Source organism: Coturnix japonica, chromosome 21 (genome assembly GCF_001577835.2).
Source record: "Coturnix japonica isolate 7356 chromosome 21, Coturnix japonica 2.1, whole genome shotgun sequence".
In the NCBI taxonomy this organism is placed as follows: domain Eukaryota; kingdom Metazoa; phylum Chordata; class Aves; order Galliformes; family Phasianidae; genus Coturnix; species Coturnix japonica.
Genome location: NC_029536.1, coordinates 843,310 through 861,859, shown reverse-complemented (window position 1 = coordinate 861,859; position 18,550 = coordinate 843,310). Strand labels below are relative to the sequence as shown.

Genomic DNA, 18,550 nt, shown 5'->3' with positions numbered 1-18,550 from the left:
TGCTAAAAATCCATATCAGGCTGCAGTGACATTCACCTGGAACAGGGGAAGAGCTGAGGAGGACAGAAGGTGGGTGAGGCTGCCTGTTTATTTCTACCAACTGTGGAAGAATTAGGATTGTTAATCGGTGCTAAATTAGAGACAAGAGCCCAAAGAGACAAGCAAGTGCTACATGAAAACAAGCAGCAAGGTGTATTAAAAAACAAAGCCAGTAAAAAACAGCCATGGTCTGAACAATGGAACTTCTGCATTCCCTGCTCAGAAAGGCTCCGTGCTGGAAGGCTTTCCAGACCCCCAAGGAAATAAATATGAAGTTCAGGTGCATGGCAATGGTACAGCACCACTGGGTGGGTAGGGAACAGGCAGCAAGAACAGCAGGAGCCTGTGGGCATTGGGTACATCACCACCTCCTCCCTGCTTCTCACACAACACCCAACCTCATTTATACCATTGGGGTCCTTCACTACGTGCTTATAGGAACATTATAATGACACCTAATGCAAAAAAAATGAAAGTCAAGGAAGAAGTAAGAAAAAAAAATTAGTAAAAATAATAAAAAATTACAAGTTATTTACAGATTGAAAGAAATCCCATCTGGAAAGGAAACAGTTCTTTGATCCGTGTGGGATGGGGCCATCCCTGTGCACTCAGGACCTGGTGCTGTGCCACCACCAACCACAGCTCTGTGCCCATGTGTCCGTGTCTGGGTTGGGTGCTGCATGTCCTTGGTCAGCTCCTGCCCTGCTGTGCTACAGCTTGCCATAAATACTTCTGAATAAATACCTATTTCCAACCATCATTTCAACCCCCTCCCTCCAGCCCCAGTGTCCAACACCCAGAGATCAGGGCCAGCAGCTGCAATGTTGCCCTACAGCCCATGTCCAGCCCAGGCAGCACCCAGATCCCATCTGCCATGAGCTGGTTCACTCGAGTGCCTTGGGAACAAGTCCTCCAGCTGGGTCATGTACTTCTGGCTGTGGCAGGACGTTGTGCTCCATCCCCTGCAGCTCTGGGGACCTGGTGGGCACCCGGGCAGGCACAGCTGGAGGAGAAGGGGACAGCACTCAGCCCTTGTGCTGCAGGCAGCACGCAGGGCCAGCACAGCATAGGGCTGGGCTCACCTTCCTGGCACGAGGAGCCCATGGAGCCACGGTGGCAGTGACAGCGGCCAGTCTGGGCATTGCATTGAGTGCTGCTGGCACAGGTGCAGGTGAGAGCACAGTCGGGTCCATAGCGGTTCACAGGGCACTCTGTGGGGCAGAGAGGACCAGGTTGCTGCTTTACCCCAACGTGGCAGGGCAGGATAAGACATCAGTCCCAACAAGACACGTTTGCACCCATATGAGCCACATCCTTTGCTCACCTCATTGCCCATCCTCACCTGAGTCGCACTGGGGGCCGGTTTTTCCTGGAGGACAGAGGCAGTGCCCCGTGATGTGGTCACAGGGTGCGTTCCCCATACAGTCACAGCGCTGCCGGCATCCCTCGCCGTACATCCCCTCCTCACAGCCTGGTTGGGGACAGCAGCACATCTGTGCCAAAGGGCTCTAGGACTCAGTGTGGGAGGGGTGGGGGCACAGTACCTTCCTGGCAGCGAGGACCCCGCAGCCCTACGGGGCAGTGGCAGTGGCCAGTGGCTGGGTCACAGGCAGCTCCATGTGCACAGTCACAGTGCTGCTGGCAGTCAGTTCCATAGAAACCCGGGGGACAACCTGGAAAGGAGCATCCAGAGAGCAGCACTGAGCTGTTCTCTCTCAAACATGCCCATGGTGCATCTCCTCAGCTACAGGGAGCTCCCTGCAGCACACACAGGCCCTGTGCTCCTGCCCACCCCATAGCCCCCCAGCTCACCATGCTCACACAGAGCCCCATAGCGTCCCGGGGGGCAGCGGCAGGCACCGGTGATGCGGTCGCAGGTGGCATTGTGCCTGCAGGCACAGCGCAGCTGGCAGCCAGCACCAAAGCTCCCAGCTGGGCACTCTGTGGGGCACAGCGGGGCAGCTCAGCATGCAGCGAGTCACCATTCAGCCTGCGCTGTGTGCATGGAGCTGCTTTACCTAACGCGCAGGATTCCCCCGTCCATCCCAGCCCGCAGGTGCAGGACCCATCGGTGGCATTGCACAGCCCTCCATTAAGGCAGGAGCAATGCTGCTGGCAGCCCACCCCATACCGCTGCGGCTGGCAGCCTGCAGGACAAGGCACAGTGTTGGACACAGCAGGAAACAGGTTCCCTGCTGGGACCTTTCCCCTGCAGCTCACAGTTACCTTGCTCACAAGTGGGACCGACTCTTCCTGGTGGGCACAGGCAGACCCCGGTGACGTGGTGGCACGTGGCCCCCTCCCAGCAGGCACACAGCTGTGCACAGTCTGGACCATAGCGGCCGGTGGGACACACTGGTGGGAGGGGACACCTTCAGCTGCCTTCATCACCGCTGTGCTTACAGGGCAGAGCTTTTGCATTTCCCTCTGCTGGAGAAGCAGAGGCAGCCGTACCCAGATGGCACGATGCAAAAGCTGATGATGTATCACGGAGACATCAGTTTGGCACTCAACAAATGGTGCAAGACCGTGTTTCCAGTGCTAAGACAGCAGATGAGATCAGCTCATGCCCTCCCACAGCATATACCAAAGCAGGGAGACCAGGAGCTATCAGCCACTACCTGCCCCATTCCCATACACTCACCAATGCTGCAGTCAGCACCGATGTATCCAGCTGGGCAGTGGCACATCCCCGTGGTGCGCTCACACCGGGCCCCATTCTTGCACTCACACGGCCGCACACATCCAGGGCCGTACCAGCCCTCAGGGCACTCTGCACAGCAAAGCAATGATCACACAGTGCCCAGCGAGCTGACAGCAAAGCATCCACCCACCTGGAGCCATGGGCTCACCCTGCTCGCAGTCAGGCCCGTGGTGACCAGGTGCACAGACACAGGTACCGGTGATGGGGTGGCAGTCCTGGGTGGGTCCCACACAGTGACAGCGTTGGGCACAGCGCTCCCCAAAGGTGCCAGGTGGGCAGGCTGCAGGAACAGGGGCACTGTGTTTCTAAACCTCCTTCCCAGCATGCAAGGACACTGCAAACCCACCCCCTCCTCATCCATTCCATGCCCATAGCATGATCCCTGCTGCTCCCCAAGCCCCCTGGCAGCACTGTGGGTACCCACGTGTCTCGCATGCAGCTCCAGTGAAGCCCAGTGGGCAGCTGCAGTGCCCAGTGATGTGGTCACAGGGTTCTCCGGGGGGACAGGCACAGCGTTCAGCACAGCTCTTCCCAAACAGCCCAGGCAGGCAGGCTGTGGGGACAAGGGAGACATTGCAGGCCATTCCCAACCCATAACAGGCCATTCCCAACCCATAGCAGGCCATTCCCAACCCATAGCAGCCAGGACCCCAATGCAATCTCACCTTTCTCGCAGCGCTGGCCCCTCCATCCAGGGGGGCACTGGCAGGTACCAGTGATGGGGTGGCACAGCCCTTTGGCCCCACAGTCACAGCGCTCCTGGCAGCCCGCCCCAAAGTGCCCCACTGGACAGGCTTGGGGTGCAAGAAGGGGAGAAATGACAAGTTAGGCAATAAAAAAGGGATGTGGGGCTCCTTTCACTGCATGTGTGACAGCTGCAAACAGAGTCATGCACAAAAGATGGTGTGAAAGAATCATCCTAACAGCACCAAAGGTTTTTGGGCTAAGCACTGTTTAACAAGAGCTGGGTGCTGGCAGAACACATGGCTGCAATGTCATCACTTTGCTGCTGCTGCTGTAATAGAAGTACCTAAAGCAGCTGCAAACTGAGTACCTGCAGTACCAGCGTGAGCCAGAAGTCAGCACTACAGCTGCAGAAATGTGGGAATTCAGCTTTCACATCCACCCTATGAATGAATACACAGAGCAGCACCACCCAGCAACTCTCAAAGCTGGTCTATACAAAGTGGTGAAGGCGTGTGGGGATGGGGAGGAGCTTTGGGTCAGAGCAGGAGCCCAAACCCAAACACCTTGCAGCCCTCATGAAATTTTATCTTTACCTTAAAATCACCCCAAAACCACAGCAACAACCCCACACCCACATCCCACCACCCCCACTCACGGCTCTCGCAGGTGCTCCCACTCCACCCAGGGGGGCAGTGGCACCGTCCCTGTGTGTCGCAGACCCCCCCATTCAGGCAGGCACAGTGCTGCCCGCAGCCATCCTCATGCCCATCAGTGCACGCTAGGAGAGAGCAAAGGGCAGAGCTGTCACCCCAAAGAGAAACCACCCCAAAATGGGACCGGCTGGTGGCAGAGCCCTGATGCTGTTGGCCTGATCCTTACCCAGCTCGCAGGCCAGCCCAGTCCATCCCATTGGGCAGGTGCAGTGCCCTGTGGCGGGGTCACACGTCCCCCCATTGTGGCACAGGCAGCGCTGGTGGCAGCCTGTCCCATAGAAACCCTCTGGGCATGCTGTGGGGAGACCAATAGGCAATCAATCAGAAATCCACTCCAGGTGTGTGCCAAAGGCAAAGCTGAGCCTCCAGCAGCAAGTCCAGGGATGGGAGGGCATGGAATGAGGATCCTAAATTCCCTAACCCTGAAACCAAACCCTAAAAACACCCCGTTTCTCCCCTACCCTGTGCTGAGCTGAGTAATAGTGTGCAGGAGGAAGCCTGTAGCTGAAGGTGATGACTAATTAAAGCAGATTGGACACTGCTGGAACAAATGTAGAGCACACATGAGAGGGATGGAAAAACATTTGGTGCCTTCTGAGCCTCTGCTGTCCCACTGCTGCTAGGAGGGAGACTATTCCTATGCCCCACCAGGCTCTAGAAATGCCTCAGCCCTGGTGGTGGCACATAGCCCAGAAAACACCGGGTGAGGGCAGTGAGCATCAGTACAAAAAGCCATTTAAGCACATGAATAATGCTCTCGTGCTCAATTGCACTGAGCTGTGCCTGGAGGCACTGCAGCGAGCAGCCAAGCCCTCACCCTGTGCTGCTGCAGAACTGTGAGCCAGGGCAGCTTCTGCTGCACTGGGAGAGGGCAAACTCTTGGCATCTGTCTATGGGAATGAATGGGAAGTGCTGATAGTCTCACTTTGCAATCTTGACTTGCTCTCATCTTTCTTGGGTTTTTGGATCTACTTACCCCCATTGCAAAGCACAGCACAGCCCAAGCAATGGCATTTCTAGCGCCTATGGGTAGGCTGGGCAGCCACGGGGCACATTACCTTGCTGGCATGTGGGTCCCATCCATCCAGCGGCGCACAAACAGCGGCCAGTGATGTGGTCACACGTGGCGTTGTTGAAACAGCTGCACACCTGGCTGCAGCCCTCACCAAACCTGCCCTGTGGGCACACTGCAGGAGAGACACAACTGTCAGCAACCAATGGTGCATTCTATCTGCAGGCAGGGCCAGCAACCAGCCTGACCATACAACCACCCTGACACCATGGGTTGTTGCTGCTTTGGACCATGCATGCATTGGTTTTATGGTGCTACACAGAGAACCCACAGCAGCACGTTACATGTGGCTGCTACTCCAACACATGGGCATTGCTATCCTTAGTGTGACATCACGTTATCTGTTCTGCCAGGCACCTCAGCCTTTGTGAGATCCAGCAGCAGCGTGTTCATGCACAGCCTTCAGGAGCAGCCCCTGAACAAGGGACCTTTGCCAATAGGGTTCCATAGGGCTGTGTCAGCTCTAGATCACTGCTGGGCAGTCCAGGTCCAAAGCACCTTTGAACCACTTCAGTCTGCAAAGCTTGGCTAAGAGCCATGTGTCAGAACAGAGCCTCTCTGGAGAGATGTGGTATTTCCTCCTTGGCACCTAAATAGATGCAGCACACAACACTGCCCCTCTTGGCATGCACAGCTCAGAGCCTGGCCAAAACCTGGCACTGTGCAGCGCATAGAAACAGATGTTGGGATGACAGCAGCTCCATCAGTGCTGTGGGGTGGGAGCTCTGCTATTCTCAGCAGCAAAAACACCAGCAAAGATAAAGACACAAACTGAACTATAGCAGAGGGATCCCAGCATGAGCTAAGGGAACTGTTCTGCACCCCCAGTGTTGGAGCAATAGCACAGCTGTGTGCATTGCATGGGGTCAGATCCTGCCCGGGGGACACTCACCATGGGCACAGCGGGGTCCAGTCCAGCCTGGTTGGCAGTGGCACTGCCCGGTGATGTGGTCACAGCGGGCTCCATTCTGGCAGTTGCAGGCACGCTGACACTCAATGCCATAAAATCCATCTGGGCAGGCTGTAGGGAACAAAGCAAACAGCCCAGAGGGTCTGTGAGAAGAATGGACGGTTCTTAAGGGCGCACGGTGGGTGAGCAGACACCCAAGGGTCACTCCATGCCCTGGGGTACGTACAGTGCTCACAGAAGGTCCCCCTCCAGCCTGCAGCACACGTGCACGCCCCACTGATGTGGTCACACATGGCCCCATGTTCACACTGGCAGCGGTGCCGGCAGCCCAACCCGAACCATCCTGCTGGGCAACCTGGGGAGAGAGCAAAGAGCACTGAGAAGCTGCCCTTGGTGGACTGTGCTATGGTGGGAGCTCACACTGAGACATATGGGATCTGGAATGATATGGCTGCCTTGTGTTTAAAACGAGGGTCTGCTGCTTGCAGATGTACCCACACCCCCACCAGGACAGCATTGCGGGGATGGAATTGCCACTGCCACGGCACAGACCCTTCCCACTGCTCTGGTTAACAAACCTGAGCCCAAACACATTGCAGCACACACTCACGCTCCTCGCAGCGGCTGCCCGTGTAGCCAGGATCGCAGGTACACTGCCCCGTCACTGCATCACAGCTCCCGGAGCTGCTGCTGCACTCGCAGATATTGGCACAGCCCGGACCCCAGCGCCCCATGGCACAGCCTGCAACAGAGGCACGGCACAGGGATGGCAAAGCAGCCAGCCCCAGCCCAGCACTGCACAGCTCAGAGTCTCCTATGAATGATGCACAGGGAGTGAAGGCATCGTACCTCTCCGGCAGTCGTGGCCCGTCCAGCCGGGTGCGCAGCTGCACATCCCTGTCACAGGATGGCAATGTCCCTCATTCCCACAGCTGCAGCTCTGCTGGCAGTCCTGGCCGAACCAGCCGGGTGGGCACACTGCAATGCAGGGACATGAGCTGCAAGTCTGCAGTGAGACCAGGGCACAACATTCACCTTAACCCTGAAACTCACCACGACTCAGTGCTCACCAGCACGGACCCAGCATTTCCCACATCCCCATTGCTCATCACAACCCCAACACTCACAGTCGTCTATGAACCCAGACTTCACCGAGTGACGCTTAACTAACGTTCATCACAAATCCAAATGGCTCACCAACAGGGAATCCCAACACTCATCACAACCCAATGCTCACCATGACCCAACACTCATCACAACCCAATGCTCACCATTAAACCAAACGCCTGCACAACCTCACAAACAACTCACCATGACCAACAACTCATCACAACCCAATGCCCTCGCCACCATGACACCATGACCTCATATGCACAACCACCATATGCCTCACGCATACCGCTGGCATGCGGCTGCCAGTGAAGCCCGGTGTGCACACGCATGCTCCCGTGGTGGGGTCACAGCTGCCATTGTTGGCACACTCAGGACACAGCTCCTGGCAGCCGAGACCCCAGCGACCCTCTGGGCAGGCTGCAGCAATCAGAGAGAATAAGGGCAGCTCAATGCCGCTGGTAAGAAGCACAGGGCAGGGTGAGGGCTCAGCTTGGGGCTGGAGCTGGGTTGCTTCCTTAGTGCCCTTGGACAGGGACAAGGGGCTGCAGAGAGCTGGCAACCAAAAGGGCAAGGTGGGATTGTCTAATATGGTAGTGGATTCCCTGCTCTAGTTCACATGCTTCTGTTTGGGAATACATGGCTAGCAGTAAGGACAACATCACCATGTTTGTTTTATAAACATCCCTCACTAAGTGCTAGGACCTGCCAGGGCCCTCATGTCAATTGGAGATTCACATCTGCTGCTGGGGAACAGCGCTCCTGCCAAAGCATCCTAACCCAGCAGCCTGCAGGAGCCGTGCAAGGGATGTCAACTGAGGGCTGAGCAGGGCAGCTGAGATGCTGCAGGGCTGGGGACAGGACCAGCTCACTGTATGCAGAACTGTTAGCAGGATATCCACACACCATCAGTGGCTGCCATACAACATGAGAAGTGCTCACCTTGGGCGCAGTCGTGCCCTGTCCATCCCGGTGCACACAGGCACTGTCCGCTGACCGCATTGCAGGGAGCCCCATTGCAGGAGCAGAGCTGCAGGCAGGCAGCCCCGAACCGCCCCACTGGGCACTCTGCAAGCAAACAGCAGTGAGAGCTGTGGGTTATAGAGCTGGACACAGACCAAGAGACACTGAGATCCTACAGACCAACCTCAGCCCCCAGACACATACCTCGCTCATGGTCTCTTTTTGTTTCTACAAGACCCCAGCACTCAAAATTAGCGCAGGAAAAAGCGCCCTAGCTCGTAAATTTCCAGTGACACAGTGGAGTTTTTGTTATTCCTCCTTTGTGCTAATTGATGGCAGATGTTTGTCTTCACCCTTTAATCATTTCCAGGTCCCAACAACAGCCCAAAGCCTCCTATTTCTGTACAAATATTTGTGTTATTTCCTGTGACTCCCCCCCTGCAGGCTCCTTTCTTATTCCTTTTAACAAATATCCTCAGCTGAGCAGCCAGGAGCTGCAGTGCTGCTGCAGCCCTTTGGAATGAATGGATGCAATATGGGATGCAAGAACCTACTGCACTTTCACTCACAGCCTCGGGGGTTTCTTACAGTAAAAGTTAAGTTGGATCATTTGGCAGCAAGAGGAAAGCAGGGATGGGGAGCATGGAGCTCAGAGAGAGGAACTACTCCAGGGGGGCAGAACTTTAAGTTTTAATGGGCATGAAGTACCAAATCTGCCACGTGCATATCAAACAGAATGTCAGCAGGGGGAAAGGAACGGAAGGGGAAACACAGCATCATTCTCCTAGGGACTGATGGTCTGGAAGTAAAAGGGAGGAAAAAAGACAGATCAATATCTGTCACCTTCATCTATGGATGAAGGGATGCCCAGTGGGCAGGATGCGGTAAGAGCTCGTCTTCCCTTTCTGAATAAGGATCTTTATGCATGAGGATCCTGCCTCCCTCTCTAGACCCAGAGCTGGGTCACTGGAAGCCATTCCAACCCCACCACCTCACCTTGGTCGCAGTTCTCCCCGTGGTAACCCAGGGGACACTCCTTCCAGCAGCGCCCAGTGATGTGGTCACACTGTGCATCCGGAGAGCAGCTGCACTTCTTCCTGCAGCCCTCCCCATAGTGGCCGGGCTCACACTCTGGGGGCAAAGATAACATGTTTAGTTCCTAATCTATGCAAGCAAGAGGCACAGAGGTCTCAGGAGGACGGAGCAGAGGGAAACCCATCAGGACACTCACTGGTCTCGCAGTGCACACCGCTGTAACCAGGTTTGCAGTGGCAGGAGCCGTCCCGCTTGTCGCAGTGCTGTGTGTTTGGCTGCACACAGAGGCACTCCTCAGAGCAGCCAGGGCCAAATGTCCACTTGGGGCACGCTGCAGGGACAGGGCAACAGTGACCCTTTTATTATGGCACCCATCCCAAGGGCAGCGGGCACCCCATAACAGAGCCATACCCAAGTGGCAGTACCGCCCGTACAGGCCAGGATCACACAGACACGCTCCATAGATCCGATGGCAGCGACCTCGGTTGGCACAGTTGCATTTTTTCCTGCATTGCTTTCCAAAAAATCCTCTCGGGCAGCCTGGGGATAGGGATGATGGAGCAATTTGGGTCTGTAATTTCACGTCTTGTAGGAAAGATGCATAGCAAAATCGGAGGACATCACAAACAAACTTAGACACAGGGTGCACTCAGGGTCAGACTGCTGCCTGACCAGCAATATGCTGGGGCCTCTAATAAGGGCAACAGGATTCCCTGTACCAGCTCAGAACTGAGCCCTCCACATGAGAAGCATACAGATGATGCACTGTGTCAGCACAAAGCTGCTGCCCAGCCCTCCCCAAGGGACAGCAGGGCAGGAAATGCCACCCAGCACAGCACAGCACAGCACAGCTTGCTTTAACCTCACCTCCCTGTTTTCTATCTGCACCCTTCAACCACCTCTTTCCTACAGAAAGGAGAGCTCCAGCTATCTCCTACCCTACTTTATATTCTCCTCCTTCAGTAATAGCTTCCATATGAACCTAACCCTGTCTGTAGCTGAATCCCTCGTTGGCTCATTGCTTCCACATCCCCCAGATTTTAATTCTTCGGGAGCGAGGATCACCCTCAGAAATGGGGGGCACCAACACCAGCAAACACAGCAGGCTCCAAAGAAGCACATGATGAACACCTGACAGAGATGCTCATTGCTTTGGCAAGGGAAAAATACCAATGGAACACAGCTGTTTTTGCCCAAAGACTCACCATCCTCACAGTGGATCCCAGCCACACCAGGCGGGCAGCGGCAGGTGCCGGTGCTGGGCTCACAGCTGCCCCCGTTCTGGCAGAGGCAGAGCTGGCTGCAGTTCTTGCCAAAGGTTCCAGGCGGGCAGGCTGTGGGACAGAGGGCACAGCTTTAACAGCATGCACATCTGTGGGTTTCAATAAGACACAATAGGGTCTATGCACAGCATCACTCACTCTGGTTGCACAGCAGCCCGCTCCAGCCGGCCGGGCACTCACAGCCTGTCCCCTCCATGTTGCATGTGGCCCCATTCTTGCAGTCCTCACACGTCAGGCTGCAGTCGTGGCCAAAGGTGTTCTCCAGACAGACTGCAATGAGACAACATGGTGAGATATTGAGATGATCCCCCATTGCTGCCCCCAGCAACCCCAACATCACAGCCTGCAGCTGCTGGTGCCTCCACCAAGCACAAACCCAGCACCCACGATTCAAACTGGAGGTTTCAGAACAAAAGGGCCACAGCCACAAAACACCCACCGAATTTTTCTGAAAGCGTGTGCTCTCCTCTTGCCTCCATCTCTTCCTCCTCCTCTTCGTAGTCGTCGCTGAAGAGCTGGGTGAGCTCATCCCGCAGGATGGCCACGTGTGGGATGGGGCGGATGATGGGGCGTCGGGCATCCAGGGCTTCCACTGAGTCCTCTACAGCTGGGGGAACAGCTACAGAGACCACAGAAGTCAGGGTAATAAAATGGCACTCTGATGCTCCTGATGGTGTAAGGTTGTTTCCATGGTCCTGCTGGATGGGGATGGGCACAGTGTGCTCAGCATGCAGCACTTACGGATGCAGCCCCTCCTGTCTCCATCCAGCTTGTACCCAGCGGGACAGCCGCACTGGAAGGACCCTGCCTGGTTCTGGCATGAGTGCTCACAGCCGCCGTTGTTGGAAGAGCACTCATCTACATCTAGAACACAAAGGGGACAGCAAGCAGGTGGCAGCACCTCACTGGTTATACAAAGCAACCAGCTCTAAAAGCTGAAGGAGTGATGGAGAGCCTCTGCTCATTGCAGGGGAGTGGGACCAGATGGCCTTTAAGGGTCCCCTTCCAACTCCAGTGACTGCATGGCTCTCTAACTGGGAGTGACTGAAAGAAGTGCTGTCCTACTGTACTCCACACTGTATGCAACCCTGCTCACCATCACAGGCACAGCCATCAGCACACAGCCGGTACCCAGCACGGCAGGCACACTCGTAGCCCCCAGGGTAGTTGTAGCAGTCCTGCTGGCAGCAGTGAGAGCCGTCCTCACATTCGTTGATGTCTAAATAAAAGCAAAGGGTGAGCACCCACAGCACCCACAGTGGTAACAGCAGTTGCTCCATGATACCCCATGGTATATGTGCACACAGTAGATGACACATGGGGGTCCTCGTGGCTTGGGATAGACTTGTGAAGACAAGGAGCGAGTCTGGCCTTACCAGTGCACGTCCTCTGGTCATCCTGCAGCTGGTAGCCCGAGTTACAGGAGCAGATGGGGCCGGTGCTGCTGTGATGGCACAAATGGGAGCAGCCACCATTGTCACTCTCACAGCTGTTCACAATCTCCATCTCTATCCCTGCAGAAGGAATGTTGTCAGCATCCAGTGCCATGGGCACCCACTCCCTGTGTGTGCTTTTGGTACACAGCCCCACTGAGCAGAGCAATGCTGTGCTGCATGGGATGGGAATAGATGCTGGGCTGGAAAGGGCTGAACAAAAATAACCCTGTGGAGCCCCTCGGGGACAGGCTGATGGTCAAGCTGAGATGAACCAGACTGCAGACAGAGCTGCTCCCATTCCTGACAAGCTGCAGGATGTGCTGCCAACCAAAGTTGGCTCAGCTTTCCCAGCACAGAGCTGTTTGGATGCCAGCTGGGAATGGGAGCAGCTGAGCGCTGCAAATATCCAGATGCCTGCAGCTAGGAAAGGCAGTGAATGACATGTCCGAATGGAAGAGGCAAGCGTCAATAGCAGCCATGTGTCTCCATAGCTTGGCAAAGCTCTTGTAAACTCCAGCCTTGCTAATGAAGCTTCTTTAGGCTCAAAGTACCACGGGGCTCTGAGTCACTCTCGAACCTCAGAAAAATAGCTGCCGCCTACAAGAACATTCTTGAGGTTTTGGTGCATTTAGGCCCAAGAAAGATGAAAGAAGAGGAGCTTGGTGCTCCCCAGTGGGTCTGTACATGTAGAAAACAAAAGCTGTGGCGGAAAGTGAACTTCCAGATCTCAAAACATGAATGTCTTCCCTGCTAAATGTGGTCAGCCAGGGCAGAGCAGGGAACAAACTTGCTTTTTAGCACGTGCTCATCCAAGAACACCCAACAGGCAGAGGTGGATGCTACTGAAACTGAGCTATGGGATTCTGCTCTGCAGAACATGCACTGTGGGATCAGCCATGCCCTTAAGAAGTGCCAGCAGCGCTTTGGCTCCTGAATAGCACGCAGCTCTTTGCATTGCCCTCAACCGCTTTGCTTCAGGCTGTCTCTGCTTATGTGCTTTGGCTGAACAGATGGCAATCTGGCTCAGTCTTGCACTGAATTGTGTTTATTTCTCTTCCTGATGGGAGCAGATGCGATCACATCATTAGCTCAATTCCTCCTTCACTTACACATCTACAGCTGACCAGACTCATCCAATGCAGTCCCCAGTAGTGGGACTTGGCCCATTTGGGGCCAAACAGCTCCAAGTAAACCATCTAAACTGGTGCAATGGTAACTTTAGAGATGAGTTCTGTTGGTGGGAGAAGCCAACAGCTCTGACCACGGCCCATGGAGCTCTGTGACTCAGTCTGCTCTCAGCAGGCAGCACTAACAGCACTCTATCAGCAGGACCCCCCCCACACACACTCCTTTTTCCCCCTCCTGACCCACAGATCTCCATCCCACTGCAGTACTCACGGTAGCACTGCCTGCTGTCTGCTCCCAGCTCATAGCCCGGGTTGCAGGCACACCTGAAGGAGCCATGGGTGTTCAGGCAGCGATGTGCACACATGGCCAAGCCAGTCAAGCACTCATCCACATCTATGAATGAGAAAAACCATGAAGAGCAGCAGCCTTGAGACAGTGTCAAAGGCACATCCCTCAGCATCACCCCATCAACCCCCAAAGCAGTGGCGATGCTGCTTGGCCCCGCAGTTGCTCACCTTGGCAGGCTTTGCCATCAGGTCCCAGCTGGTATCCAGGGCGGCACTGGCAGCGCGCTGCTCCCCGCACATCACGGCAGAGCTGCATGCAGCCCCCATTCCTCTCAGCACAAGGGCTCCACACTGGGGCAGAGAGAAGCAGCAATGACCCACAGAGCCCCACAGGCAGCTCTGCCATCCCTCCCCCCATTGCCCAGCACTCACGGGCACAGCGCCGGCCGTCCTCCTGCAGCCTGTAGTGCCAGCGGCAGCGGCACTGGTGCTGGTTGGCTGTCAGCTGCACACAGTCGTGCTCACAGCCACCGTTGTTCACCGCACACGAGTTCAGTGCTGGGGGGGTGGGAAAGCATAAGAAACATCATCCACAAGCAGCATCCGAGGGTTTGAAGTCATAAAGCTGAAGTTTTTGAGGGGGGCTAACTGCAAATTGACGCTACGGCAGCGCTGTAATCTCAGCTTTGCTCAGACAGTGCCACAAGTGCTGCAGCTCAGAGGGCAGCACCAGTATCTATACAGGAGGAGGTGAAACTGGAACTGCACTACACCCTCCCAGCTCTGCTCTGTCTCTTGCCATTCACACACTGCGAGTGGAACAGCCACCTGGTGTCTGTTACCAAAGGGGTTCCTGTGCTTCTGACCCATTGTACTGCAGGAGGATCCCAAGTCCTGACTCTGAGAAATCCTATAAGAAAGATGAGGGTCCCACAGCAAAGCCATGTGCCTGCAGAGGAACACTGCGGGCACTGATGGCTCCTGCACCACTGCAGCCTGCGTCTGATGTAAAGATCAGCTCTGTTAACCAAGCAGGCATTTGGGAAATAAATACGACTTCATGGGGTCCAAAGGCTGCCATACACAGTGCAGGGCTGGAGGGAGAATTATCAGTCTGTGTTACTTTGCTGATGTTGTTCCCTTTCATCCATTAGGATGAAGACAGCAGAAGTACCTGATGTGACTGCAGAGCTACGGGGCAGAGATGGCTGGTCATCAAACATTTCTGCTATCTTTAAGTGTTTAATAATGTACATTTTAAAGCATTCCTAAATAACAGAGCTGTGCTTGGAGTGCCTGTTTTTTTAAACAAATAAAAGCATTAAAACAATGCTGAATCTTGCCAAAATATTCCTCCCTATGGGAAAAATACTTGGCCGATCTATAACCAGCCAACACACCCTACATCTAAAATAACCTCCCAGGATGCAGTGACCCCATGAATCTGCAGTCTGAATAACTGCCCTCTTTGCATGCTTTTGGGTGATGAGTTTTTAGAGTGGAAAAACTCAAAGTTCAGATTCTTCTCCACGATGTGACTTCAGCAGAGGATGCTGATGGAGACGCTGTAAGGTTGGGTGCTGCAGGGCATCCATTAGGATAACTTAGACACCAGGACACCACCATTTCCTTTAGGCTGCCTTTAGCAATGTGTTCTTAGAGCCCAATGGGAGCCTCATGCTCCTGGATGCAGACAGGGAGAGAACAGGCCCTGTGAGCAATGGGGAGCAGCAGCACAGCCCTGCCAGCACACCCTGCTGTACATGGCACACAGGGACAAGCAAAAAGCAGTGGGGTGCATGGGCCAGGGCTTTGGTTTTGCTGCAGGAGGAACAAATCCCATTTCAGAGCAGGAACACTGAGGCACAACAAATGAAACACTCACAGCACTTCGGGTGCTGTTCCATGTGCTCGGGGTCTCCCAGCCAGCTCCTGGCACTGCACAGCCCGCAGCCCTTGTTCTAATTACTGCTCCTTTTCTTTCTTTGTTTACAGAACCTCTCTAAAAATATTTCCATTCCCTGATGCTTTTCCTAGCTCAGTTTTTCTGCGACGCTGCTGCCAAACCCAGTGTCATCCTGTGCATCATTCAGCCTTCGGTAATTAGAGCTCAGACAGACTTTGTGCAGATGAGGTTTCCATTGTCTGCAAGCAGAGCACTATGGCTGGCCATGCAGGACCTGCACCCAGGACACTGGGTGGCACGAGGGTGCACACACAGCAGGATGGATGCACCCAGTGCTCTGCTGTGGGATCCCCACGTTCCCATCCACACCACCTTCCCATCCCAGTGTGGTCCCATCACGTAGACCAAGCCCACACACCCCCCTTACGGCACGACGTAAATCCCTGCTAAATTCGAGATTCCTTCATTTGAAGGCTCTTAATATAAAGAGCTCCGCCACGTAATCCCAACCCCATTTATTCCAACCTCAGACAATTTCCAGAGCCAAGCTGTGTTAATGCAGACCATCTCACCCCTCTGCCGGCCAACACAAGCAGCAGGCTCAGATTAAACTCTTTGCTTTGGCCCTGGAGTCCCTCCCCCACCCTGGATCCACAGAGAAGGCCCAAAGATGTCAGCTCTCTGCCTCCTGCCATGTGGATGTGATAAAGAGGGGTGATCTCAGGACGTCCAATGGCTCTTTTTGCCCTATTTCACTTTCAGCAGAGACGCCGGCTCTGTTTTCCTCCCTTTCTCTTCTGTACTCAAATCATCAGAGATAACACAACAACAAAGGCACTGCAGGACCTCGCACTGCAGAGCGCAACCAAAGGTGCTGAGCAGACTCTTTAACAACCCATTTTTAGAGGTGCCTGGGGGGATCCTGAAAGATTGCACTGGTTTATCCCCTGCACTGTGCCTTGCTTTACCATCTGCAACACCAACTACAAAGGGGCCAGGCACAAGCCAGCCCAGCAGCCACCCCAGCACTGTACTAAGGGAACAACTGCAGACCCACAGCCCACTTTGAGCTTTTACAGGAAAAAGATGTTTACTTCCATCCCTCGACACCACTGCCCTAATGGGCCAGCACTGAGCTGAGCTGACAGCAGGGCATATACACACATAGATGCGTATTTCTATCACAGAAGTGCTGAGAACAAAAGCCATCAGTGTTCAGTGCAGCTCTGCTGTTCCAAAGGAGCTGTGCCCAACCCCTCTACACTCATGTCTACCAGAATCCATCCCCAGGTGCTATATCCACACATGGAACATCTCCATTGGAGACTCCACCACCTCCCAGGGCAGCCTGTTCCAAAGCTTCTCCACTCCCTTGGAGAAGAAATGTTTCCTTATATCCAACCTGAGCTTCCCCTGGAGCAACTTATGTCCATTCCTCCTCATCCTATCACTGCTAACTGGGAAAGGGGTCACGGTGCAAGACTGTAAGCCAACATCAACCACATCATGTACAGCAGCACATACTTTCAGGTATGACAAGGGCTATGAAGTCAGCATTCCCAAGGAACCCAAAAACCTTTGACTTACCAATGCAGGTTCTGCCATCTGCGTGCAGGCGAAAGCCCGGCTTGCACTCGCAGTAATAGGATCCAAAGGTGTTCACACATCTGTGCTGGCAGCCCCCGTTGTGAACCTGGCACTCATCAACATCTGCAGAAGAAAAGAAGAATGTTCTGACTCACTCACTTCTGAGTGAGCATGACAGTATCTGAAGTCAGATGTATTTATCCTCTGCTGAGTGACTCCAGACTGAGGAATGAATGCAGCAGGAACATCATTGCTATTCCCATCAAGTTTAAGCAGCCAAGTGATTTAAGAGATTTCAAAGACAAGCATGCAACCAGACAAACATGCATCTTGTTTGTCCATCAGTGTGAACCATCCTTCCTCTTGCTCAGCTTCCAACAGTCCCTTTTCCCACGTGGATGCACACCACCATGTCACCAGGGCAGAAACGAGCACAACTGCTGCAGTGCTTCCCAAGAGCCATCTGCCCCGAAGTCTGGGGGTTTAGTAGTGTCTTGCATTCCCTCGCTCTCTGTTGAAGGTAGATCCATCCATCTGGACCACAAATGGATGGTCTGCTTGGGACCTGAATGGCGAGAGCCACCACTGAATATTAAGGGATGGAGGGAGGGGAAAGGATGCAAAGTGAATGGACCAAAATGGTCCAGGACCAACATCCTCCCTTCTGAGTTGGCTCAAGACCACAAAACCTGAGGTCTGAGTAACTTTAATGTGGAGTAACTAAGTTCTCTGGTCTGAATTTCAGGGAACATTCTTCCCTTCAACTCTGACCTGAAGCCAAAAAGCGATGGCACTGGATCCAATGGGAACAGGGACTGTGCAGCCATGTGGATCACACTGCATTGGCACAAGGCATTGGGAGCACAGAGATGGCAGCACTCCACTCCACACAATGTGGTTCATGACACGCTGAGGTGATTTTCCTATTGGAGAACTGACAAAATCTGGTTGGAATTAGCGTGCCAAGGAAGGGAAGTGAGAAGCACACAGACTTCTCCCCTGAGCAGGCAGCCCTGCCGGGAGCACAGTGCGGTGCCAACTAACACTGGTAGGGCAGCAGCACAGCCAACATGCCCCAAAGCAGTGCCAAAACCAAACAGGGTGACTGCTGGAAGCAGAACTTGGCACAGGGTTAGGAAAGCCCCTGGCTATGTAAGGACACAGAAGCTCTCCATACCAATATGGACACAGCAGAGCAGAAGCTGCTGATGCTCTAAGCAGTGTCCCCCTATGGGATCACTCATCCTGACCCCACAGAGTGGCTGTGGGACAGCATGGGAAGGGCAGAGCACAGGGGATGCAACGTTGCACAGCCCAACCGCACACAGCTCCCTGGTGGGGCAGCATAGAGATTGATCCTAAACAGCAGCTCCGTGTTAGGGGAAGGAAAACAGCAACAGCAGCTCTGCAAATTACAGGGCACTTTATCTCCTGTGAGAGGCTGAGGAGGAGGAGAGGAATCCCAGCTGCAGGCAACAGCAACCGATGTGCTGTAAGGGTTTGCTCTCCAGCTAACCAGGCTGTAACCCCTGCGGCAATTAGCCTGATGACTGAGCAGGGCTGCAGGGAAATGGTTAATTAAAATCCACCCAGATGAGTCCGTGTGGGATTCAGCCACTTTATCTTTTCAGTACCAGTTCATTAGAGCTGCTTTCAGCAGTTACACCAAGCGGTGATGGTGGAATGAGAC

The 18,550-nt window shown here is 54.3% G+C and overlaps 1 protein-coding gene across 1 annotated transcript in view; it reads right to left on the bottom strand.

The window, feature by feature from the left end:
* Positions 1-169: 169 nt before the first annotated feature.
* Positions 170-18,550, bottom strand: part of MEGF6 (multiple EGF like domains 6) — a 31,018-nt gene continuing 12,637 nt past the window's right edge. Inside the window, exons 3-35 of the mRNA XM_015882621.2 lie at positions 16,861-16,983; positions 13,800-13,925; positions 13,596-13,718; positions 13,351-13,473; positions 11,893-12,030; positions 11,613-11,735; positions 11,258-11,380; positions 10,956-11,135; positions 10,655-10,786; positions 10,439-10,567; positions 9,645-9,773; positions 9,430-9,564; positions 9,195-9,329; positions 8,178-8,303; positions 7,525-7,655; positions 6,975-7,131; positions 6,736-6,867; positions 6,352-6,480; positions 6,108-6,236; positions 5,202-5,330; positions 4,310-4,438; positions 4,086-4,208; positions 3,409-3,537; positions 3,168-3,296; positions 2,892-3,023; positions 2,684-2,812; positions 2,266-2,394; positions 2,058-2,186; positions 1,852-1,980; positions 1,584-1,712; positions 1,382-1,510; positions 1,122-1,250; positions 170-1,042 (exon numbers count right to left, since the gene is read on the bottom strand). Of these exons, the coding sequence (XP_015738107.2) occupies positions 924-1,042; positions 1,122-1,250; positions 1,382-1,510; positions 1,584-1,712; positions 1,852-1,980; positions 2,058-2,186; positions 2,266-2,394; positions 2,684-2,812; positions 2,892-3,023; positions 3,168-3,296; positions 3,409-3,537; positions 4,086-4,208; positions 4,310-4,438; positions 5,202-5,330; positions 6,108-6,236; positions 6,352-6,480; positions 6,736-6,867; positions 6,975-7,131; positions 7,525-7,655; positions 8,178-8,303; positions 9,195-9,329; positions 9,430-9,564; positions 9,645-9,773; positions 10,439-10,567; positions 10,655-10,786; positions 10,956-11,135; positions 11,258-11,380; positions 11,613-11,735; positions 11,893-12,030; positions 13,351-13,473; positions 13,596-13,718; positions 13,800-13,925; positions 16,861-16,983 (4,316 nt within the window). The 3' untranslated portion in view covers positions 170-923. The remainder of the gene's footprint in view (positions 1,043-1,121; positions 1,251-1,381; positions 1,511-1,583; positions 1,713-1,851; positions 1,981-2,057; positions 2,187-2,265; positions 2,395-2,683; positions 2,813-2,891; positions 3,024-3,167; positions 3,297-3,408; positions 3,538-4,085; positions 4,209-4,309; positions 4,439-5,201; positions 5,331-6,107; positions 6,237-6,351; positions 6,481-6,735; positions 6,868-6,974; positions 7,132-7,524; positions 7,656-8,177; positions 8,304-9,194; positions 9,330-9,429; positions 9,565-9,644; positions 9,774-10,438; positions 10,568-10,654; positions 10,787-10,955; positions 11,136-11,257; positions 11,381-11,612; positions 11,736-11,892; positions 12,031-13,350; positions 13,474-13,595; positions 13,719-13,799; positions 13,926-16,860; positions 16,984-18,550) is intronic.